Source organism: Plectrocnemia conspersa, unplaced genomic scaffold, assembly GCF_051122295.1.
Source record: "Plectrocnemia conspersa isolate PC_06_02 unplaced genomic scaffold, ASM5112229v1 ptg000011l, whole genome shotgun sequence".
NCBI lineage: Eukaryota > Metazoa > Arthropoda > Insecta > Trichoptera > Polycentropodidae > Plectrocnemia > Plectrocnemia conspersa.
In genome coordinates, this window is record NW_028277175.1 from 23,338,511 (window position 1) to 23,364,270 (window position 25,760).

Below are 25,760 nucleotides of genomic sequence, written 5' to 3' on the forward strand. Positions count from 1 at the left end.
GGTCGCCAAAGTCGCCAATAAAATATGTCTACGTCATGTTAGTGCTACCAAGTTTTGGCCATAATAAAACCTAAATAAATATAAATAAATGGGCTCCCACATATACAAGAAGACGTTAAAAAAATCAATGGACTTTCTTGGGAACTCTTTTCTCATCCACCGTATTCTTCATAATCTATTTTGTTTCCTGGAGCAAGTTTTAGAATGAATTTTTTTTACAAAAACAAATGTAAACGCGACATTAAAAACGTCTTATTATTTCTTATTTATCGATTCGGATATAAAAGAAAATGATTAACACGTGGAGAAAAATATAGAGAAATATATAATTTAATAAAAGTATTATACGTTTTAATTTTTCCCATTGAATCCGTACCTTCAAAAATAATTATTTCATTTATAAATATTCATGGACAGAATTGGGAATTTCGAATGGGTCGGGAAAAACAAAGAATTTAAAGAAATTTGCGTATTTATAGGTAAAAATGTGTTTTTGTTTTATAGAGGCTCAGAAATAATAATAAAAATATTACAGATAGTTAACAATCTACTTCAGCCAACGACACCATGCTGAATGCATCGGTGTCCGTTCGATTACCGAAGTTAAGCAGCATTGGGCCCGATCGATACTTGGAAAGGTGACCTTTCGAGAACACCACCAGGTGTCGTTGGCCATAATATGACAAGCTAATAATTTGTCCATCCAAATAATAAATAATAAATTACGGATTACGAAACCAAAAGATAAGACAAATAACCATCTTGGGTTATAGAGTCAATAAAAATAATTATTTAGTTTAGTAAATTCGACGAATTTAACCTAAAAGCATTTATTTGAAATCTATGTATATAATAAAATATAAAATCTCAATACTAAGATGATCAGATTTTGAAAATATCAAAGAAGAACACAAAAAATAAAAAGAGCATATTCATTTTTTGTTCGAAGAGGATAAAGGAAGACATCTGGTCATCTTGCGTGTCACAGAGCTGTGTGGCAAATGAATAAAGTGATAAAATGGTCGATTTGCTAAGCTTATAAATTAATAGACGTATGTTTTATTTTAAGCAATTTAGCTTAAATTTTTATGGATATATATTTTATCAAAATTACATTTACATTTATAAAACACAATAAATAAAAAAAAATATATTGTATTTTATTGCGAACGTTTGAGAAATGTCATCGTGTCTGAGTAGAAAATGCGTTTGTGTGTCTCGTTTAAAAATATTTCGGTCTCTTGACAATTATCTCCGAATTTTATCGATTTGAAAATCGCTATTTATTCCCACCCAAAAAACCCGTCTTTTTCCGGACAATAAACTGGAGCTCTTACCGCCAGCACATCTCTATTTATAAATAATGTATTTTATTTAAAAACGGCATTTAGAAATAATTTATTGCACTGGCAATAAAGTACCTGCTCTTTAAGAAATGTCATGTTCTTTTGTACGGTGGGTATATATGTTTTTGCAATCATTGTTGCACAAACGTTTGTTGCGATATAATATAAACATAAACATTATTACTACCTATTATACCATCTGTTAAGAGTGAATGTTTTGTGCCATTCATTCATTTGTAGGTTAACACATTGTGTCCATAATGTATCGGCATGTTTTTGTACAGATAATATTGTAACAAAAATATTTTTTAGGGAGATTAATTTGGATGTGGATTTAAATCTATGTATTTTTGTTTACAGACCTCTTTCAATTTCAACAAATGATATTCACGATGTAACTGAAAGGAGAAACCCACGACCATGGCGCATCATTGGTCAGAGGGAGTCAGTTCTTTGCGATTCACGGCTCGTGAATTTCAATTGGAACTCATCGAGGAAGCTTTGAAACATAACCTGTTAACATGCCCTCCAGTGACGACCGGTTTTTTTGTTACATTGAAATTGATACAAGAACTAGCGTATCAAATCCGCAGGTTTGTTTATTTTTTTATAATTATATATACAATTTTTAATTGATAAAATAATTTATGACGATTATGTAGTCCGTCGACGAAGAAAACTGTCATATTGGTGCCATTATATCAAGTAAAGGCACTGGCTGTGCAACTTTGCCATCTGACCGATTTACAAACAATCGGTTTGTTAAATTGTGATTTATCTGATAAAAAGCTTAACATTTACGAGGTATTATTATTGAATAATGTGCTATTATTTTAATTTATCTATATATTAATATATGTATATTTATTTTTATAGATTATAGTATGTACTTCAGAAGTATTAGATAATGTATTAACTAAAAGTATTATTTCAATATCAAATATCAATCTGTTAGTTATTGAACAGTGCCATATGATCGTCAAAGATGCGCATCTTCAAAATGTATGTATTGTGTTTATTGTGTAGTAAATATAATCGAGTTAAACTTAATAGTAAATATTGTGTAGTAAATATAATCGAGTTAAACTCTAATCAAGGATACTCTACAACTAGTGTTAAGGATAATAAGATAGAATCTAGTAATTCGAAAATCGAAGAGATAGTAATTAAGAACGATGATATAAAAAATATTTTAGAGCATTGCGAATGTATGAAAAATGTTTGTGATAAATGTAATAAGATTAGAGATAATCAGAAGGTTCAGAAGACTGAATCGGATAGCTTAGAGTGCAAAGAGATCTCAGTTAACCAAAGTACCTCAGTGTCGGGTATGTATGGTTCGGTTATAGATGCTTTTAATAACACTGTACAAGATTTTTGCAACAAAGGTAAGATACATCTATTTATATACAAATATAGACAAAATCGTAAAAATGTGAATGAAAAACTGATCGAGGTTGTTTAGTGTTTATTTTAAGCTTATTTTTAATATTTAGTAGACCCACCCTTAGCTTCAATTACAGCTGCAACCCATTTTGGCATAATGTCAATTAATGACTTTCAGGTGGATAGAGACAATTTTCTCTATTCCTCAAAGTTAGACGATTTGTTTAACAAATATATATATATATATATATATATATATATATATATATATATATATATATATATATATATATATATATATATATATATATGGCGCTTCCATGAAGCATCAAAGACTCCCTCAGAGAGACAGGCGTTGAAGGCGGAAAGAAGCAGCGCGGGGTCTTTTTCTGCGATTCGCTTGATCACGGCGTTTGGGACGCCGTCGGGTCCCGGAGCCCTTGCAGAGTTGATGCGCTTCGCTGCTCCTTGCAGTTCCTCCTTTGAGAACGGTAGGAACTCCTCTTCTGCAGCTGCCTGGCCGCTGTGCAGTGCTTTGTCAGTCGTGGGGTGCTGCGGGAACAGTCCTTCGACCACCGCCTCCATGTTGCCGGCATTGTTGAGGAAGTGGTCTTTGTTTTTGTCCACCAGCTTATTTCTGACGATCCTGTATGGCCTCCCCCAGGGATCTTCGTCGATTGCCTTGCACATTTCGGACCAGCACCGCGCCTTGCTCTCCTTTATCGCACGGCGCAGGGCGCTTCTCGCCTCCTTGTAGCTGCGGTGTTTTTCTTCGCTGCCGTGGTGTCTTTGCGCGCCTCTCCGGGCGGCTAGGCACGTGCGTCGAAGGTCGGCAATGTCATCGGTCCACCAGTATGCTGATCTGCGGCGGGTGTTGCCCCCAAGTCTGGGCATCGAGGCATCGCAGGCGTCGCGCAGGAGCTTGTTCAGCGAGCGTACTACGCTTTCCGCTCCGGCTTCAGCGTGCGCGGCGGTCTTGATAGCCTCGCTCTTCGCTGCAATCGCTTCGTCCAGTGCTGCGACGTTCAGCTTTCTCACACTCCATCCGCGTTTGACCTCTGGCGGTGGTCTCTGGTTGCGGATGGTGAGCTCAAAACTGATATATCTGTGGTCGCTGTGCGAGTATTTTTCTAGCACTTGCCAGCCTCGGATCATGCCCGCTGTCAGTTCGTCAGCAAAGGTCACATCGATGACCGACCCTGAGCCGCCCCGGGCGAAGGTGAAGCCTCTTCCTACGTTGGCCGCGTGTAGGTGGAGGTTCGAGGCCATCTCGCAGAGCAGGTTGCCTCTTCGGTCGGTCACCGTGGAGCCCCATTCAGCGGCTTTGGCGTTGAAGTCGCCGGCGATGATGACCGGCGCAGCCGATGATCGGACGCTCTCCTCGAGGTCAGCAAGGCCGCGGGCGAAGTCTTTGATTGGTGCGTTGGGCGAGAAATAGCAGCTGTAGACTCTGGTCCCGTCCAGCTCGATCCAAGTCCATCCTTCGGTGCTGGCCGTCTCGGCGCTGGTTACGCGCAGTCGGGTCGAGGGCACGTGTATGGCTGCCCTTGAGGTCGCATCCGAGTACCAGCTGCGTGGGAGGTTGCGGTACTGCTCAGACACGATGACTACGTCCGCTAGCTCCTCGGCGATCGTCTGCTGTAGTAGGTCCTGGGCGGCCCTGCAGCCATGTAGGTTTATTTGGAGGAACCGTGTCATTGTTTGGCCTTGCCTCCTCGCGCCAGTGCGTCTCTGAAGGACCTGCAGTGGCTGCTCCCGCTGGGGTGTGCCGCGTCTGTAGGATTTTCGCTTTTTTGGCTGCATAGTGAGCAGCGTGGTTGGTTTTTGCAGGCGGCGATTTGGTGCCCTAGTTGTCCGCACCCTCTGCACTTCTGAGACCTGTCTGGACCGCTGCATCTTGCTGCGGTGTGCCCGAAGTCCATGCAGCGAAAGCATCGGAGAACTTCGATGCGCTCGCGCACTCGGCACCTCACCAGGCCGATCTTGATGCGCCCTATTTTTAGGAGGGTGGCGGCTTTGCTGGTGCGTGGTATTCTCGCGACGCACACTTGCGTGCCGCTGTGCGCGGGTCGGAGGTTCAGCGTTTCGATGAGGCTCTGGTGTTCTTCGCCGAGGGAAGCCATTAAGGCCATGGTGACGTCATCCTTGGTCACACCTTCGTCCAGATCTTTTATTATCACGACTCGGGTGGGGACCGTGCACCGTATTGTGGCTTTTGGCCCAGCTACCTCAGCTAGGATTGTTTGCAGTTCGTTTGAGCCTTCGCCGTTTTTTCCTAAGGTGAAGGCGAGCTCCCCCTTTGGTGTCCGTCTAATTGAGCGGATGTCGACTTTTGTGTCCTTAGCAGCCTTGTGGACGTTGCGCAGGACGTTTGCGTAGGACGCTGGCGCCGGGTTGTCTGTGCCTGGGCAAGAGACTGTTATGGTCACCGCCCTGTGTCTTTGCGGTCTGGCTTTCGGTTGTTGGTAGGGGGCTGCCTCGTCTTTTTTCGCAGCCTTCTTTTTTTGCTGTGGGCGCTCTGCTTGCCTCTTCGCCTCCTTGCTGGATGGTTCCGGGCGTTTTTTCCTGCCCTTCTTTTCGACTACATTCCACTCCTGTGGGGGTAGTGGATGGGGTGCGTTCATCATATATATATATATATATATATATATATATATATATATATATATATATATATATATATATATATATATATATATATATATATATATATATATATATATATATATATATATATATATATATATATATATATATATATATATATATATATATATATGTGTGACAAGTGACAGTTAAAACGCCGTTAGTTTACGTGTCCACCGCCCGCACGCGAGGGCGCCACCCGCGCCCCCGTCCAAGCCCGTCGCGCAACACCGCTCAGTCTTGCGAAAGCTCTCGAGCCGACGCCAGACTCCAACCCCCGTGTGCGATCGTCAAAGCCCCGCAGACCAGCGGAAGGTCACTCCTCTCTGAGGAACCATTCCCGGCACCGCAGCCCGCCGCGTTATCGCGACGACCTTGAGCGCCGCGCCACAGCCCAACGGCTCTTTCTCTCCTCGCCAACCGTCAATTTGGTTTGTTATTTCCATGCGATCTTAATCTTCAATTTCAAACAAGTGACAGTTAAAACGCCGTTAGTTTACGTGTCCACCGCCCGCACGCGAGGGCGCCACCTGCGCCCCCGTCCAAGCCCGTCGCGCAACACCGCTCAGTCTTGCGAAAGCTCTCGAGCCGACGCCAGACTCCAACCCCCGTGTGCGATCGTCAAAGCCCCGCAGACCAGCGGAAGGTCACTCCTCTCTGAGGAACCATTCCCGGCACCGCAGCCCGCCGCGTTATCGCGACGACCTTGAGCGCCGCGCCACAGCCCAACGGCTCTTTCTCTCATCGCCAACCGTCAATTTGGTTTGTTATTTCCATGCGATCTTAATCTTCAATTTCAAACAAGTGACAGTTAAAACGCCGTTAGTTTACGTGTCCACCGCCCGCACGCGAGGGCGCCACCCGCGCCCCCGTCCAAGCCCGTCGCGCAACACCGCTCAGTCTTGCGAAAGCTCTCGAGCCGACGCCAGACTCCAACCCCCGTGTGCGATCGTCAAAGCCCCGCAGACCAGCGGAAGGTCACTCCTCTCTGAGGAACCATTCCCGGCACCGCAGCCCGCCGCGTTATCGCGACGACCTTGAGCGCCGCGCCACAGCCCAACGGCTCTTTCTCTCCTCGCCAACCGTCAATTTGGTTTGTTATTTCCATGCGATCTTAATCTTCAATTTCAAACAAGTGACAGTTAAAACGCCGTTAGTTTACGTGTCCACCGCCCGCACGCGAGGGCGCCACCCGCGCCCCCGTCCAAGCCCGTCGCGCAACACCGCTCAGTCTTGCGAAAGCTCTCGAGCCGACGCCAGACTCCAACCCCCGTGTGCGATCGTCAAAGCCCCGCAGACCAGCGGAAGGTCACTCCTCTCTGAGGAACCATTCCCGGCACCGCAGCCCGCCGCGTTATCGCGACGACCTTGAGCGCCGCGCCACAGCCCAACGGCTCTTTCTCTCCTCGCCAACCGTCAATTTGGTTTGTTATTTCCATGCGATCTTAATCTTCAATTTCAAACAAGTGACAGTTAAAACGCCGTTAGTTTACGTGTCCACCGCCCGCACGCGAGGGCGCCACCCGCGCCCCCGTCCAAGCCCGTCGCGCAACACCGCTCAGTCTTGCGAAAGCTCTCGAGCCGACGCCAGACTCCAACCCCCGTGTGCGATCGTCAAAGCCCCGCAGACCAGCGGAAGGTCACTCCTCTCTGAGGAACCATTCCCGGCACCGCAGCCCGCCGCGTTATCGCGACGACCTTGAGCGCCGCGCCACAGCCCAACGGCTCTTTCTCTCCTCGCCAACCGTCAATTTGGTTTGTTATTTCCATGCGATCTTAATCTTCAATTTCAAACAAGTGACAGTTAAAACGCCGTTAGTTTACGTGTCCACCGCCCGCACGCGAGGGCGCCACCCGCGCCCCCGTCCAAGCCCGTCGCGCAACACCGCTCAGTCTTGCGAAAGCTCTCGAGCCGACGCCAGACTCCAACCCCCGTGTGCGATCGTCAAAGCCCCGCAGACCAGCGGAAGGTCACTCCTCTCTGAGGAACCATTCCCGGCACCGCAGCCCGCCGCGTTATCGCGACGACCTTGAGCGCCGCGCCACAGCCCAACGGCTCTTTCTCTCCTCGCCAACCGTCAATTTGGTTTGTTATTTCCATGCGATCTTAATCTTCAATTTCAAACAAGTGACAGTTAAAACGCCGTTAGTTTACGTGTCCACCGCCCGCACGCGAGGGCGCCACCCGCGCCCCCGTCCAAGCCCGTCGCGCAACACCGCTCAGTCTTGCGAAAGCTCTCGAGCCGACGCCAGACTCCAACCCCCGTGTGCGATCGTCAAAGCCCCGCAGACCAGCGGAAGGTCACTCCTCTCTGAGGAACCATTCCCGGCACCGCAGCCCGCCGCGTTATCGCGACGACCTTGAGCGCCGCGCCACAGCCCAACGGCTCTTTCTCTCCTCGCCAACCGTCAATTTGGTTTGTTATTTCCATGCGATCTTAATCTTCAATTTCAAACAAGTGACAGTTAAAACGCCGTTAGTTTACGTGTCCACCGCCCGCACGCGAGGGCGCCACCCGCGCCCCCGTCCAAGCCCGTCGCGCAACACCGCTCAGTCTTGCGAAAGCTCTCGAGCCGACGCCAGACTCCAACCCCCGTGTGCGATCGTCAAAGCCCCGCAGACCAGCGGAAGGTCACTCCTCTCTGAGGAACCATTCCCGGCACCGCAGCCCGCCGCGTTATCGCGACGACCTTGAGCGCCGCGCCACAGCCCAACGGCTCTTTCTCTCCTCGCCAACCGTCAATTTGGTTTGTTATTTCCATGCGATCTTAATCTTCAATTTCAAACAAGTGACAGTTAAAACGCCGTTAGTTTACGTGTCCACCGCCCGCACGCGAGGGCGCCACCCGCGCCCCCGTCCAAGCCCGTCGCGCAACACCGCTCAGTCTTGCGAAAGCTCTCGAGCCGACGCCAGACTCCAACCCCCGTGTGCGATCGTCAAAGCCCCGCAGACCAGCGGAAGGTCACTCCTCTCTGAGGAACCATTCCCGGCACCGCAGCCCGCCGCGTTATCGCGACGACCTTGAGCGCCGCGCCACAGCCCAACGGCTCTTTCTCTCATCGCCAACCGTCAATTTGGTTTGTTATTTCCATGCGATCTTAATCTTCAATTTCAAACAAGTGACAGTTAAAACGCCGTTAGTTTACGTGTCCACCGCCCGCACGCGAGGGCGCCACCCGCGCCCCCGTCCAAGCCCGTCGCGCAACACCGCTCAGTCTTGCGAAAGCTCTCGAGCCGACGCCAGACTCCAACCCCCGTGTGCGATCGTCAAAGCCCCGCAGACCAGCGGAAGGTCACTCCTCTCTGAGGAACCATTCCCGGCACCGCAGCCCGCCGCGTTATCGCGACGACCTTGAGCGCCGCGCCACAGCCCAACGGCTCTTTCTCTCCTCGCCAACCGTCAATTTGGTTTGTTATTTCCATGCGATCTTAATCTTCAATTTCAAACAAGTGACAGTTAAAACGCCGTTAGTTTACGTGTCCACCGCCCGCACGCGAGGGCGCCACCCGCGCCCCCGTCCAAGCCCGTCGCGCAACACCGCTCAGTCTTGCGAAAGCTCTCGAGCCGACGCCAGACTCCAACCCCCGTGTGCGATCGTCAAAGCCCCGCAGACCAGCGGAAGGTCACTCCTCTCTGAGGAACCATTCCCGGCACCGCAGCCCGCCGCGTTATCGCGACGACCTTGAGCGCCGCGCCACAGCCCAACGGCTCTTTCTCTCCTCGCCAACCGTCAATTTGGTTTGTTATTTCCATGCGATCTTAATCTTCAATTTCAAACAAGTGACAGTTAAAACGCCGTTAGTTTACGTGTCCACCGCCCGCACGCGAGGGCGCCACCCGCGCCCCCGTCCAAGCCCGTCGCGCAACACCGCTCAGTCTTGCGAAAGCTCTCGAGCCGACGCCAGACTCCAACCCCCGTGTGCGATCGTCAAAGCCCCGCAGACCAGCGGAAGGTCACTCCTCTCTGAGGAACCATTCCCGGCACCGCAGCCCGCCGCGTTATCGCGACGACCTTGAGCGCCGCGCCACAGCCCAACGGCTCTTTCTCTCCTCGCCAACCGTCAATTTGGTTTGTTATTTCCATGCGATCTTAATCTTCAATTTCAAACAAGTGACAGTTAAAACGCCGTTAGTTTACGTGTCCACCGCCCGCACGCGAGGGCGCCACCCGCGCCCCCGTCCAAGCCCGTCGCGCAACACCGCTCAGTCTTGCGAAAGCTCTCGAGCCGACGCCAGACTCCAACCCCCGTGTGCGATCGTCAAAGCCCCGCAGACCAGCGGAAGGTCACTCCTCTCTGAGGAACCATTCCCGGCACCGCAGCCCGCCGCGTTATCGCGACGACCTTGAGCGCCGCGCCACAGCCCAACGGCTCTTTCTCTCCTCGCCAACCGTCAATTTGGTTTGTTATTTCCATGCGATCTTAATCTTCAATTTCAAACAAGTGACAGTTAAAACGCCGTTAGTTTACGTGTCCACCGCCCGCACGCGAGGGCGCCACCCGCGCCCCCGTCCAAGCCCGTCGCGCAACACCGCTCAGTCTTGCGAAAGCTCTCGAGCCGACGCCAGACTCCAACCCCCGTGTGCGATCGTCAAAGCCCCGCAGACCAGCGGAAGGTCACTCCTCTCTGAGTTCTGACTTATTTGGAGTATGTCTAGTAAGACTTGTTTAATGTCTAAGATTATTAGACCAACTCACGCGGATGTTTCCTTCTTATTCCGTTGACGTTTGAGAAGCTTGGATGCAGAATGATCCTACCTATTGTAAATTATATAGCTAGAATAAATACAAGCACCAGAATTTTAATCGAGGAGAGAAGTTAAACGACATTTTTTTATATTTTAAATAACATGATATGAAACGTTCCAATTAGATGACCCTCTGAACCTTAGTAAGATACCACAACAAAAGTATAAATACACCATAGGGTAAAAGTTACTAAGATATTACCCGTATTTTTTTGGATTATAAGCAAGTGCTAAAAGTAAATATATATATAAATAAATAAATAAATAAATATATATATATATATATATATATATATATATATATATATATATATATGTATATATTTATTTATTTATTTATTTATTTATTTATTTATTTATTTATTTATTTAGATGTTTGTTATGGCCAAAATTCGGCGGCATTCAGGTAACACTGATTCAACTGACTTTCTTCGTTTTTCGACGCCGACGGGCTCGTACACCGCGAGTGCGGCCCCCGCGACTTAATCACTTGTAAATAACATGTAAGTATTATTTATCGTCAATAAATATACTACTCTGTCTGATTGCCACTCGTTCGTTTTTGAAAGAAATGTGTTCATTATAAATTGAAATATTCTGATTAATACTCCCTAAAATATTCATCACATATCGCTGATTTTCATTTTAAAATCATATTCTTAATCATGTTAAAATCAAGTATAGCTCTTAGTAAACAATTAAAATTATGTATAAAATATATCTATACATGAACATACGATTTATTGTTTTAGGCCAAAAAATCTCAACTGACGCTTATGCGGACAAATGGCGCTTGAACCACCAAAATGGCATTTTTAATGTCAATTAAAACAGGTTTTAATCATTTTTCGGAATTTCGCCATTTTTATTTTATTTTATTATTATATAATTGCATAGTTTCAACCCAAATATTTTTTAGAACCAGGCGTTGAAAATGAAGATGAAACCTATAACTCTTCCACTGGGAAAATTAAGTGTGAACCTAAGGTGAAACATAATAATTTTATAAAATATAAAATGCTGGTTTCAAATATAAAACATTTATTATTTTATAGATTGAATATGACGAGTCAGTATATAATATTTGCGAAGATGATATTTACGTGCATGATGAATCCATAAATATAGGTAAGAATTGATATCAATAATCATAAATAAATCATCACTATGCTGTTGAGTTGTTTTTACAAACGCAAGACACAAATTGTATTGAACATGAACAGGAACAAAGCTTCCACAGAAATTTTCTCAGTCAGAATGACCGTCTAAATACCAGGCATCATAAACTTTAATGAAGTAATTTTATATTTTCAGAAAACCACGACGTTAAAGATATATTAGTTGCAAACGCTAGTGATGAAGACGTTTCACCTATTCAAAAATCAAACGTTTGCTATACACCGAATCCTACTAATGTCCTTGAATGTTTTAAATGTCAAAAAACTTTTAAGGCTAGGCATTACCTTGCGTATCATATTAAGTATGTTCACTCTGCTTCATATAGCTTTAAGTGTAAAACTTGCCAAAAAGTATTTAAAAACAAGCATTGTCTCCGTAATCATATCAGATACGTTCATTCTTCCGATTCTAATACCATCAAATGTGACACGTGTCCGAAAGTATTGAAAAATAAATATTCTCTAGATAAGCACATTAAAATTGTTCACAGTTTAGGTTCCGACGTTTTCAATTGTATCAATTGTTGTAAAGTATTTACAGCAAAAAAATATCTACACCAACATATTAGAAACGTTCACACTGTCGACAGGCACAAATGTGTCGAGTGTAAAGGATTATTTAAATCTAAAAATTCCCTTTCGAGGCATATCAGACATTTTCACTCTGCTTCTGAACACTTTGAATGCGAGAAGTGTAATAAAATATTTAAAATTAAAAAATTCCTGGATAAACATGTTATAAGAGATCATACTTCCAATAAGTTTAAATGCGATAAGTGTGATCAATTGTTTAAAAATAAATATTCCCTTTCGAAGCATATCAGACATTTTCACTCTGTTTCTGAACACTTTGAATGCGAGAAGTGTAATAAAATATTTAAAATTAAAAAATTCCTGGATAAACATGTTATAAGAGATCATACTTCCAATAAGTTTAAATGCGATAAGTGTGATCAATTGTTTAAAAATAAATGTTCACTTTCAATGCACGTTAGAATTACTCACTCGACTCCTGACAATTTTACTTGTGGTGGGTGTCTAAAAGTGTTTGAAACTGAGGAAGTTCTTATAAATCATAAGTTAAGTGCCCACATTACTTCCTATGAATGTGATCAGTGTCAAAGAGCATTTAAAACTAAAAGGCTCCTTTTAGCGCATATTCTAAATATGTTTACAGCTTCTGTCGACGTGGTGTGTGGAGAATGTCTAAAAGTATTTAAAAATAAACAATATCTTTTAAATCACATTAAAAATGTTCATACCACTATTTACTATACATGTAACTCGTGTCGAAGCGAGTTTAAAACTAAGACTTATCTTTTACGTCATATTAAAAGTATGCATAATACTCGTGAGCCATGAATATACATATTAAAATTATATTTGTATGTACATACTAGGTTACTATCAGATCCAGAATAAAAGCGTTTTATCAGTAGACAACGATAAGCACAACATAATTTGTAAAAGTTTGAATGATAAAATAAGTACTTATAATGCCTTTCCAAATGATTTTTAAGCCAATTTACAATAATTGCTCAATATATCTTGCATTAAACTTAACAATTTTATTAAGATTGTACAAAAAATGTCTAATATTTTAAAATTAATAATTACGTATGTGATTGGATATTCTTTTTTGTGTATAATATAACTTATAGCTAAAAATTGTTTGTTTATTTTTAATTTACAATTCTGATTAACTCTTTCTTATTTTTAATTAATGTGATTCTATGGTTAAAGCGTATGATATGTCATAAAGGAGCAAAAATAATGTTCTAATTCACTTATTGTAATATTTTATTATTTTCATTTGTTGTCTCTAATAAATATTTGAATTAATTATTTACAGTCGAAACAACGTCTAGCGTTCGGCCTCCGTTCACAAATCCCACTCTGATTCTCCTTTTTACCAGTGGGTCGGGCCTATTTATACAGTTACATAAAAATTGAGAAATATCCTACGATAACATAAACAATAATATAATAATATATATAAAAGGATATTTAAGTGATAACATTATCTGTATATTTATAACACCTCCCCCGTTAAGAGTAAACATACGAGTGGCGTTTTGTTTACGAAAAATATAATACATGTTAACAATTATTATCACTGGTCAATCTATGCCACAATTCGAGTTATCCATTTGTCTGTTGTAATGTACAAAATTTAGAATTGTAGGTGAATGTATGAGTTGTGTGTGTGTGGTAAGTTATTTTATTGTGAAAACATATATATATACACTGCAGCTGTCATTAGCCTACATTTGTTTAAATATCTTGATAACGTATATTGAACGGACTACTTTTGAATGGTTCGTCTCGAGGTTTGATTACTCGGACTACTTGGAATGGTTCATCTCGAAGTTTGATAACTCGGACTACTTGGAATGGTTCATCTCGAAGTTTGATAACTCGGACTACTTGGAATGGTTCATCTCGAAGTTTGATAGCTCGGACTACTTAAAATTTATACATGAAATATATATATAGTAATAAAAAGAGAATATCATCCTTAACTTCGTAGGTTCTGAATGAATTTGAATCGTTAATGAGCTATTTTTACTCTATCCGTATGGACTTTAATTATTTTGTTTTTTATTTTAATTGTAATATTTAATGGGTTGTTTACTTTTACAACTTCGTATGGTCCATTAAAATTGGGTGATAACTTTTTTGATCTATTTAATCTTGTTGCGTTATTGGTTAGATATACTTGATCGCCTACTTTAAATGTTCGTAACCTTTTGTCAATGTTAAAATTTTCTTTTGTTTTTGCCTTTGCTTTAATTAAATTTTCTCTAGCCATTTCTCGCGATTTACATAATTTTAATTTTAAATTATCGGCGAAGGAATCATAAGTATATTTAAATTCAGTTTTGGTTAAGGTTGACGGCAAGTTTGGTGAATTACCAAAGATTAATTCGAATGGTGTGAACTTCGTTGCAGTGTGTGGAGTAGTATTATAACTGAATATAGCGAAGGGAATCCAAAGATCCCAATCTGTTTGTTCTGGAGAAATATAATGCTTGAGATAGTCCTTAAGGGTACTATGACTTCTCTCTAAAGCTCCATTGGATTCTGGGTGATATGCTGAAGTTTGGATTTGCCGTATTTTAAATAATTTTGAGACTTCTTTTAGAATATTGGAAGTAAATTCTTTACCTTGGTCGGTAAGAATTGAATTTGGAACGCCGTATTGGCATATGAAATTGCTAGTAAATGTCCTTGCGATTGTTTCGGCTTCATGATTTGGTATTGGATATGCTTGTGTATACTTTGTCAAATCGTCTTGTAGTGTTAGGATATATTTATTGCCATCCTCGGTTAGGGGTAATGGTCCTACTATGTCTAATGCGATTTTTTCAAATGCACATTCGCTAGTTGTGGTTATTTCAATGGGTTGCTTAATCTTTTGACGGTATACTTTGTTTGACTGACAAGATTCGCATTGTTTCACATAATTTGCGATGTCTTTGTGCATATTTTGCCATTTAAATTTAAACTTTATTTTATTTAGCATCCTATTATAACCTGCATGTCCTCCTATAATAGAGTCATGATATTCTTTTAAGATTTCATGGATTTGATCATGTTTGGGTACAATTATTTTATTTTTGTCATTGGGAATACTGATTTCTTTATCTCTGTTGGGTATCTGGTTATCTTTTGTTATATTAAGAAATACTAATTTGTTAGCTATCGGATCTATATTTATTCGTGATAATGCATCAGCATTGCAATTTTGTTTTCCTTTTTTGTATGAAATAGTATAATCAAATTCTTCAAGTTTGAGACGCCATCTTACAAGTCGTGAACTTGGATCTTTGCAGTTCATTAACCAGACTAATGGGCGATGATCGGTAATTATTTGGAAAGTTCGTCCGTATAGATATGGACGAAAATGTTGACATGCCCATACTATTGCGAGTAATTCCTTTTCAGTCGTGGAATAATTTATTTCTGCTTTGTTGAGTGTGCGAGAAGCATAAGCTATCGGAAGATCTTTGGTTAGGGTTCCTTGAGATAGGATTGCCCCTATAGCAGAATTTGAAGCGTCAGTTGTCAGGGTGAAAGGAATTGTAAAGTCGGGATATTGCAATATAGGTTCGTTAATTAATGCGTTTTTAAGTGTCTCAAAAGCGTCTTCTTGTTCGTTTGTCCATTTAAATAATACGTCCTTTTTTAATAAGATAGTTAGTTTTTGTGAGACTTTAGAAAAATTGAGAATAAATTTTCGATAGTATCCTACTAATCCTAGGAATGATTTGATATCTTTAACGTTTTGCGGTTTAGGATAATTCTTTATACAAGATATTTTAGAAGGATCAGGCTTGACGCCGTTTTGAGTAATGACGTGTCCTAAATATGCTACCTCATGGCGCATAAACTCGCATTTATCTGCTTGTAGTTTTAAATTATGTTTATCTAGTCGTTTAAAGATTTCGCGAAGTTTGTTCGTATGGTCAGTTATAGAATTTGCGAAAATCACGATATCATCCAGATACACAAAACATTTAATGCCTTGCAATCCAGTTAGTACACTGTTCATTAATCGTTGAAAAGTCGCTGGTGCGTTTTTTAATCCAAAAGGCATACGTGAAAATTGATAATGACCCGTTGGGGTTGAAAATGCCGTTTTATCTGAATCTTTGTCATTCATTGGAATTTGGTGAAATCCTGAAGCGAGATCTAGGGTTGTGAAGTATTTTGAATGTCCTAGCTGATCTAGTATTTCACTTATGTTGGGTAAGGGGAATGCGTCACCTACAGTTACGTTATTTAATTTGCGGTAGTCTATTACGATCCGCCATTTTTTAGTTCCAGAAGCATCCATTTTCTTGGGGACTACCCATAGTGGAGCTGACCATGGAGAAGATGAGGGTTTTATAATATTTTGGTCTAACATCTCTGTAATTTGTTTGTCAACTTCTTTTTTATGTACCTCGGGGTATCGGTATGACTTAGTGTAGATGGGGATTTGCGATGTTATCGGTATCTCGTGGGAAATCGTGTTTGTTTTGGATAATGGATCATCTTTTAAATGAAATACACGATTAAATTCAGAACATAGTGATATAATAGAATGGGATTCCTCTTTATTAAGATGTGCGACTCGAAGTTGTTGCACTACTCTATCGTTACGTGTTATATCTATTTTGTCACTTTTTTGAAAATAAAGGAAACTTTTAGTTTCGTCGAATGGTTCTAGAATTATGTTAGTATTTGTCAGCTTTACTTCTTTATCACTACAATTAAGTATTGTAGCATAAGCTTGGGATTTTTCATTTACAGAAGTAATGGCTCGCGACAAATAGACATCAGGGAGTAATTCTGTTTCAGGCAAGATTCCTGTTTTTATTTCCGGATTTAAGACATTTAATAAAACTATTGTTTCAGTTCTAGGGTTTAACGTAACTTGTTTATCAGAATAATGGTGTAGAATATTTAGTCTCTTATCTCTAACGAGTAGGTAATTATTTTCGTAATCTATTATTGCCTTGTTTGATTTTAAGAAATCGTTTCCTAATATTCCGTCCAAGGGAATGTTTGTTTGATTAGGTGCGATAATATGAGCTTTATGACGAATTATATATTCATCGAAAGGGAAAGTCAGTTTGATAACTCCTAATGTTTTTGTTGGGTTATCAGAATTATCTATACCACGAAGGGTTACTTTTATTGATTCGTCGACTATATCTTCACTTTCTAATGAGTTTAATTTTACGATTGATATATCCGCTCCGGTATCGATAAGAAATTTAAGAGGTCTATCTGCTTGATAACAATCTAAAGTTACAAAAGCGGTTGTATTTTTCAATGTTAATATTCTGCCTTCAATGTTTTTTATATTCCGGGACACGGCAGCTGTCTCGGAATTCCTGGAGTTTAAATGATCGCGACTTTGATTAGATTGATTTTTACCGTATTTTTCATTGTTATATATTCTAATTCTACATTCGTCAATCGTGTGGTTATTCCTTTTACAATAACGACAGAATTTTGATGGATTTTTACTCGCGCTAAATTGGTTTATTTTTCGTTCCTCTTTGATATTTATGTTATTGTAGTTATTTTGGTATCTTGGAAATCGGTTATTATTATTTCGACATGTAGAAGCATTATGTCCGCGTCGTTTGCAAATGTTACATATTAAGGGTGAACTGATATGCATTTCTCTGAATGCGGTTAGAAACTTTTCTTCTTCTAATGCTGTATTAGAAGCTTCTGAAAGAGTTTTAGGTTTCGTAAGTCTAACAGGAGTTGAGAGTTCCGGATTTAATCCGAATATGAAAGTATTTAAGGCACTATCTTCTATTTGTTTAATACGTCCAAATATTTCCTTTTTATCTATAACTGATAGCCTTATCGATCCTATTAAATTGTTAGTACAGATTTCTACTTTTTGGATGAAATTTATGACTGGTTCTCCTGGTTTTTGTTTACAATTTCTAAGTTCGTATTCTAGTTGTGATGAATGTTTATTTTCTCCGAACGAGGAGATTAAAAACTCTTTAAATTCTTCGTAAGAATCATATTGAAAATTCGCTATGGAATATTTAGCTTTGCCTGTGACATTATGAATTATGTATTTTAGTAAAATTGGTTTTAGTTCTAAGGAACAGAGGTTTATCGCTGTGTCACAGTCGTAAATAAAAGGATAGAGATCTTTTTGATTTCCATCGTAGGTAGGTATGAATTTCATTAGTGTATCGAGAGATAAATTGATTGATCCATGATTGGAGTTGTTAGTAACTATTGGAGATGTTGGAATAGACATTTTTGATTATGTGGTTATGTATGTGTGTTATGTGTAGTTTAATATGAGATCAGAATGTATCGGTATGTAAATAATTTGGACAACCCGAAAATATAGCAAAGATAGACTCACAGTACTACGACGTTCTTGAACATCTTGTCTGGTGTGATGAGATCTTGCTGGATTCAGGGGTAGAACTTCCTTCGTCGTTGCGTTCGCTCAATCAGGGAATCTTCCGTCTGCCGAGTCTGCTGCTGTCGCGGCTTTTGCTCGTGCGGAATGTAGTCTTCTGAGGGGCTGTGCTGGTATGAAGGTCTTCGTTTTCTGAGTCTGCTGCTGTCGCGGCTCTTGCTCGAACGAGGTTTCTTCTGGGAAGTTGTTGATTCTCTCTACGTATTTCGTTTGAAATCGAAGGCTGCTCGTCTCGGGAGTTTCCTTCACGCAGATGTCCGTATGGCTGCTTTACTCGTCTTGGTATGGAAATCGAAGATTTTACGTCTTCTATCAACTTGGTGGTGGACCCACAGGCGATGTTGATTTTCAGTCGTTTGATCTTCTTTGAGATTTCTTGACTTGACGATTTAAGTGAATTTTTGTTCGGGTCCCGGTTGAAAGACTGGAAAGTCTAACTCCGTAGTTTCAGGAGCTGCACTTCTGTTGTTCCTTCTTCAGTTGGAGTGTCGGGATCCCACCCGCTGCCACCAATTTTATTTTTGTCATAAAGGAGCAAAAATAATGTTCTAATTCACTTATTGTAATATTTTATTATTTTCATTTGTTGTCTCTAATAAATATTTGAATTAATTATTTACAGTCGAAACAACGTCTAGCGTTCGGCCTCCGTTCACAAATCCCACTCTGATTCTCCTTTTTACCAGTGGGTCGGGCCTATTTATACAGTTACATAAAAATTGAGAAATATCCTACGATAACATAAACAATAATATAATAATATATATAAAAGGATATTTAAGTGATAACATTATCTGTATATTTATAACAGATAATAGCTAATGTATTATACATAAGAGTGACTAGATCCCACATTGAAAACTGTCCCCTAAAGTGTCCCACATTTAAAACTTATTCTATGATACACTAACATATATTGAAAGTGATAATTTAACTATTATTGAATATTGAATACCCACCATTTTTGGAAGAGAGTGGTTGGACAAAACAATATTACTTAAATTCGGTGTTGATAGCTTTTATAAAAAATGTATCCAATATTTAGAACTCCGCTCATCTCACTATTAAATTGAATATACATTAAATGTATTAAGTAGGTTAGTCTTAAAAACAACGATCTTAATTGGGAAACTGTGGAAACAATTTTTGCATATGTTTTTTCAAAATTTTGTGATAAATTAGATTTATTTGATGCTGACAATAAGGAAAGAGATGATGAAAGATGGACAGAAATATTTAATCAGCATCGTTTTAATATGTAATATAAATAATAATATAAATAATTTAGCATCGTTTTAATATGTAATATAAATAATTATAAACTTTTAATACTGCAGTAGCCCAATCTGTATTGTCTAATTACCATCCGTCACCGTCCGTCCACCAAAGTACTATGCTTGCCAGACACGAGTGGTTCAACAGAACGCATTTTTCAGTAGAGAATAAAATTTGGACCACAGAAAAGACACAGTTGGACTTTGAAAGCAAATATCGGATTATTAAAAAAAATCGTAATTCAGAAAAGTATTTATAAGTAAATGTGTGATATTTGTATATGTGTTAACATTAGTTTAAATTTGTCAGGATTAATTTCTTATGTGTTGTTTTATGTTTTATTATAATATTTTTTTATTTATGAAATAAATTAAATTTAAACAAAAAAATGTTTACTTTTTATTACTTAGAAATATTTGTGCTTTGCGGGGGCGAAAAATTTTCAGCTATGCTACTGGATGAACATCCCGTATTCCATTATATAACATTTAATTATGCACTATAGCAGTGAAAATCACGCTATCCACTTTTTATACAAAACGCACAGACACTGCTCACAATCGTATTGTAAGATTTGACAACCAGTTGCTGTGATGTAACATATATTTTATTTTGTGCGAAATAGACTGAAATATTTATTTTATAGCCAGATGTGACACAGGAAAATCCTTGAAATGAGCATTGCCGCTTCAACAAGAACAAGCGAGACAACGAATTTTCTCACACGCATGTTTCGCTTCTTTCTCGCATACATCTGTATACATAGACAATGCATTCATAAAATTATTGAAGTACGAATTTTTGACGTATCAGTTAACAGCAAACTGTTTTTGGATTCGGTACTCACAATTTTTCATAGTGCCTTTTTAAAAATTGAAAATGAACTATCAATTTTCTTCTACATCATTAGAAAGTGATAGTATTGTTGAAAAGTAACCAAAGAAAACTGACTTCCATCTTAACCATGATTTTATTTTGAATTTTTATTTTTTAAATGTAATCAATTGTATTTTAAAATATGTAAATTTTCTGTGTATATATTTTCTATGTACGTAAATTTATATCTGTTTTATGTATGAAATTTGAATCACTATATAACAAAAATATTTTATTAGTTTTTTAAATGTTTTTAATTGCTATTTTTAAATAATATATCATACGTGTAAAATTGTCATTGATCTCTTCTAAGCTCTTCAAATTATGCCACTTCGCTACAGTTTCCCGATAATAACCGTTATTGCAGCGCAGGTAGAAACAAAAACAACACACAATCGTATTTTCGTGCGACGTGTACGACTTTATTCTTGTGACTGGGTTCTAGCACGCGCGAATGTATGTGTGTAAAAATTTGGATAGTGTGACGTTCACTGCACTATAGTAAGAGCATATTGATAATTTATTTATCATAATCTTAAAAACTTGTCTTTATGGTAATGATAAATAGTAAATACAAATATGTGTCTGTAGTACTTCGTCGTCGTAGTCTCCCAGTATATAATTATCTCTTTGTAAGTAAGACAGTTGGCTACGGGAGGTGACGGGTTGGCAATTAGACACAGGTTGAGCTGCTGCAGTAGTATTTTATTTTAGATTTGAAGTTACATGTTGTTTATTATTTATATACGGTGCGTGGGGCCCGCACCGGCGTGCGAGCGTGCCAGAGTCCCCAAGAGAAGAATTCCGTCACGTCAGTGTTACTAAAGTGCCGCCAAGTCTTGGCCATAATAAAACCTAAATATATATATAGATGGCCCCCCTACAACAGTATAAAGAACCCACCAGAAATGCTTAAAATTCATTCTAGAGATGGCATCCAACATTCGATATTCGATATTTCTTTCACGATTCACTATACTTGGTTAGCCCGCGAAGAAATTATTATCTGCCGGGGCTGGGACTTGTGGGGGTAGGCAGCATAACAATAAAATTGGTTAGGAACAAAACAATCGATAAAAGTATGTTAAATTGTACTTTTTATAAGTATTAAACTATTTTTAGGATTGTTTAATTCAGATTTAAGGTGAAAAAAACATTTTCGTAATAGTTTTATTTATCTACAATATATACAAAAACTTAAATATATAAGTAAATGTACATATGTGGACGGCTGATTGTTTGATTTGGACCAAAATGTTTCGTTGACAGTTGTATATTAATGACAGTTCTTCTTAAATCGATATAATGTTACTTCTTAAGTCAATTGATATAGGTTTGATTTTAATTGTGTAGAATTAACTTCGTTAATATAAAATTGCGAATATATTACACATTTTTATAGAACAAACATAAAACATTTAACTCTTATTTTAAAATTAAATGTGAACTTTAGTAGAAAATAACAAAAAATAAAACGATAGAAACATCTTTTTGCTTTATTTTTTAGATTAAATACACATATACAGAATATAGCAGCAACGACGAGGATATAAGCTGTAAAATAGAAGACTTAATAGAGATAGGTAAGAAAATTACATACACATTATTTATCAATAATAAAAAATATTTTTTTCTATTTTCAGAAAACTATGCCGTTAAAGATATCATGGTGATAAGATAATTCGTTTATCAATTTTAATTTTACTGCAGATATGTTTAACTGTAAACGTTCAAAGTGTGGAAAAACATTTAAAACTAGAAGAAACCTGTTTCAACATGTAAAAGTGGTTCATCCTACTTCTAATGCCTTTCAATGTGACAATTGTCAAAAAGCGTTTAAAGCCAGAAATAACCTGTTACATCATATTAAAAATGTCCACACAACTTGTAACTTTGAATGTGACCAATGTCGAAAAGCATTTAAGACCAAACATTCTCTTTATAAGCACATTGTATATGTTCATGCTACTGTTTCTGACAATTTTGAATGTGTCTTGTGTCGAAAAGTGTTTCAAATTAAAAAATCCTTACAGGAACATATACGGAAAATTCACACTATAAATGAGTGTAAATGCGACAAGTGTCATAGATTATTTAAAAATAAATGTTACCTTTCGAAACATAATGAACGTTTTCATTCTACTGCAATAAACTTTGGATGTAATGAGTGTTCAAAAATATTCAAAACTAATGAACAACTTTTAAGGCACAAAAGGTTTGCTCACGCTACTTCTTATGAATGTGATCATTGTCGGAAAGTGTTTAAATCAAATAAGGTCCTCCTAATGCATTTTCAAAATATGCACACTATTTCTGATGAGTTGGAATGTGAAGATTGTTTAAAAGTATTTAAAAATAAACACTACCTTTTAAATCATATTAGAAATGTTCACACTGATTATGACTACCAATGTGACATATGTCAAAAGATATTTAGAACTAAGGATTACCTTTCACGTCATATTAAAAGTGTTCATAATATGCGCGACTTTGAATGTGACAATTGTCTTAAAACATTTAAATCTAAATATATTCTTTCAAAGCATATTATAAGATTTCACCCTGTTTCTAAAGTTTTGAAATGTAACAATTGTTTTAAGGCATTCAAAACTAAAAAATACCTTTTAAAACATATACAAAATATTCATACTTCTTCTCACTTTAAATGTAGCATTTGCTTGAATGTTTTTGAACATAAATATCAACTTTCACATCATAATGTAACTTTTCATGATACTTTTTATAGCTTTGAATGTGACAAATGTGGAAAAACATTCAAAAGTAAGGGAGTGCTTACTAGACATGTGCTTTTATGTAGTCATCATCTTCAGATGAATCAATAAGTTTTTAACTCATGTCTAAATAATGAAGTAACAAGTAGACAATGTTAGATGACCCAAAAATCTGAATTAAAAATATTTTATATCAATGTACATTTATAAAGATTTGTATATTTTCTAACCTTGGTTATAAGTGTACTCTAGTTATTCTAAAAATATTGCTCAAGAGGAAAATGTCAACGCAATCAAGTCAGTCATACTGAATATTTTTCCAAGCTATTTTTAAAGGAAGAAAAATAAAAGTTGTAATGTAAACATTATGGTGGTGGTGTGAGAGGTGTTATCATATACTGCCAGTAATACATTCTTAGATAAAACAGTGTATGTAATTGCATCATGGCGATTGTTAATATTTATTTTTAAATAAATTTAATTCAAAAGCATTCCATTATTTTAATATATATGTTCATGGTTGTTTTGAAAAAAAATATGAAATATAATGTTTAATGAAATTTTATGTGGTGGAGAAAAGGATTCTTATACAATTAGGAAAATTATTTATTGATGTATTTTAGCTTCTAGCATAACAAATTGTATTGCTGCAATGCTATGCTGCTCGGAAGAAGGCTATGTTTGCGTGGCCCTAGTTCAGTTGAACTAGATGTTGATTTCTAGCGTGTGAACAATTCACGTGTGCGAACGTTTGCGTAATGTGAGATATGCAAACGATGTTAGTAATTTTAGTTTATAGTTGTCATCAGATTTTTTAGTTATTTAATGCTAAGGTATTTTTTGTCTATTCACAGTTTTTTAGGACGACCTTTATTTTACCAAATAAAATTCGCGAAATTAAGATTTTAACGCGATAATTTTTATATTTATAGTATACCCCCCAATAACACGGTAAATTGGGTACGCGTTATTTGGATACCCGTTACTTTATGTGTGAGCGAGCCAAAGTTAGGATATCCTACACCCACCTGTTTTGTACGTATGTATTGCAAAAAATTGTATGAGTATTTTCTATTCAATGTGTTATTATTTCGATTTTCTGATTATTTTCAAATGCATTTTCTGGCCAAATTCAAGGGAAAACAAATGCCCCCTCCTGCCTCTCTTTCCAATTAATGTCACTGTAAAGTAAAATAATTTCACACCAAGACAGTATGTATCCCTAAATTACAAGTTAATATATGCTTGGCGACGGATGGTAACGGGTAGTAATCAAGACGCAGATTAAGCCGCTGCAGTAATATTTTATTGAGATATATGAAGTTACACGTTAGATTACATCATGGTTGATGAACGGCGCACGAGACATGCAGTGGCCGTGCGAGGTCGCCAAAGTCGCCAATAAAATATGTCTACGTCATGTTAATGCTACCAAGTTTTGGCCATAATAAAACCTAAATAAATATAAATAAATGGGCTCCCACATATACAATAAGACGTTAGAAAAAATCAAAGGACTTTCTATGGGAATTCTTTTCTTATCCACCGTATTCTTCATAATCTATTTTGTTTCCTGGAGCAAGTTTTAGGATGAATTTTTTTTTTACAAAACAAATTTAAACGCGACATTAAAAACGTTTTAATATTTCTTATTTATCGAATCGGATATAAAAGAAAATGATTAACACGCGGAGAAAAATATAGAGAAATATATAATTTAATAAAAGTATTATACGTTTTAATTTTTCCCATTGAATCCGTACCTTAAAAAATAATTATTTTTTATAAGCAATATTTATTTATAAAAATTATTATTTTATTTATAAATAGTCATGGGCAGAATTGGGAATTTTGAATGGGTCGGGAAAAACAAAGAATTTTAAGAAATTTGGGTATTTATAGGTAAAAATGTGTTTTTGTTTTATAGAGGCTCAGAAATAATAATAAAAATATTACAGATAGTTAACAATCTACTTCAGCCAACGACACCATGCTGAATGCATCGGTTTCCGTTCGATTACCGAAGTTAAACAGCATTGGGCCCGATCGATACTTGGAAAGGTGACCTCTCGAGAACACCACCAGGTGTCGTTGGCCATAATATGACAAGCTAATAATTTGTCCATCCAAATAATAAATAATAAATTACGGATTACGAAACCAAAAGATAAGACAAATAACCATCTTGGGTTATAGAGTCAATAAAAATAATTATTTAGTTTAGCAAGCATCAGAAAGCGTAAATTCGACGTATTTAGCCTAAAAGCATTTATTTGAAATCTACGTATATAATAAAATATAAAATCTTAATACTAAGATGATCAGATTTTGAAAATATCAAAGGAGAACACAAAAAATAAAAAGAGCATATTCATTTTTTGTTCGAAGAGGATAAAGGAAGACATCTGGTCATGTTGCGTGTCACAGAGCTGTGTGGCAAATGAATAAAGTGATATAATGGTCGGATTGCTAAGCTTATAAATTAATAGACGTATGTTTTATTTTAAGCAATTTAGCTTTAATTTTTATGGATATATATTTTATCAAAATTATATTTACATTTATAAAACACAATAAATTAAAAAAAATATATTGTACTTTATTGCGAACGTTTGA

General features: G+C 38.3%; 2 protein-coding genes across 18 annotated transcripts; one reads left to right on the plus strand and one right to left on the minus strand.

Moving 5' to 3' along the window:
- Positions 1-1,386: 1,386 nt before the first annotated feature.
- LOC148230038 (endoribonuclease Dicer-S-like) lies at positions 1,387-23,635 on the plus strand. 17 transcript variants are annotated; one of them, XR_015811457.1, is made up of 10 exons: positions 1,387-1,455; positions 1,707-1,939; positions 2,009-2,150; positions 2,223-2,348; positions 10,501-10,631; positions 10,881-10,962; positions 11,048-11,115; positions 11,184-11,256; positions 21,920-21,995; positions 22,056-23,635. XR_015811457.1 is itself a non-coding variant. In XM_088198259.1 (6 exons), the coding sequence occupies exons 2-6, from the start codon at positions 1,767-1,769 to the stop codon at positions 22,091-22,093; spliced, it is 555 nt and encodes a 184-aa protein (XP_088054385.1). In that variant the 5' UTR covers positions 1,387-1,455; positions 1,707-1,766; the 3' UTR covers positions 22,094-23,635. The 17 variants fall into 17 exon arrangements, 4 of the variants coding, with proteins under 4 accessions (XP_088054385.1, XP_088054384.1, XP_088054382.1 ...); XR_015811450.1 differs by having other exon boundaries at positions 1,415-1,582; XR_015811461.1 differs by lacking the exon at positions 10,501-10,631.
- LOC148230039 (uncharacterized) lies at positions 4,292-5,356 on the minus strand. The gene has a single exon (XM_088196740.1). It carries the CDS (start codon positions 5,354-5,356, stop codon positions 4,427-4,429), a length of 930 nt encoding a protein of 309 aa, XP_088052866.1. The 3' UTR covers positions 4,292-4,426.
- Positions 23,636-25,760: the final 2,125 nt, after the last annotated feature.

Coding starts and splice junctions, on each gene's coding strand:
- LOC148230038 (XM_088198256.1), top strand. CDS start 22,125: ATGTTTAACTGTAAACGTTCAAAGTGTGGAAAAACATTTAAAACTAGA.
- LOC148230039 (XM_088196740.1), bottom strand. CDS start 5,356: ATGAACGCACCCCATCCACTACCCCCACAGGAGTGGAATGTAGTCGAA.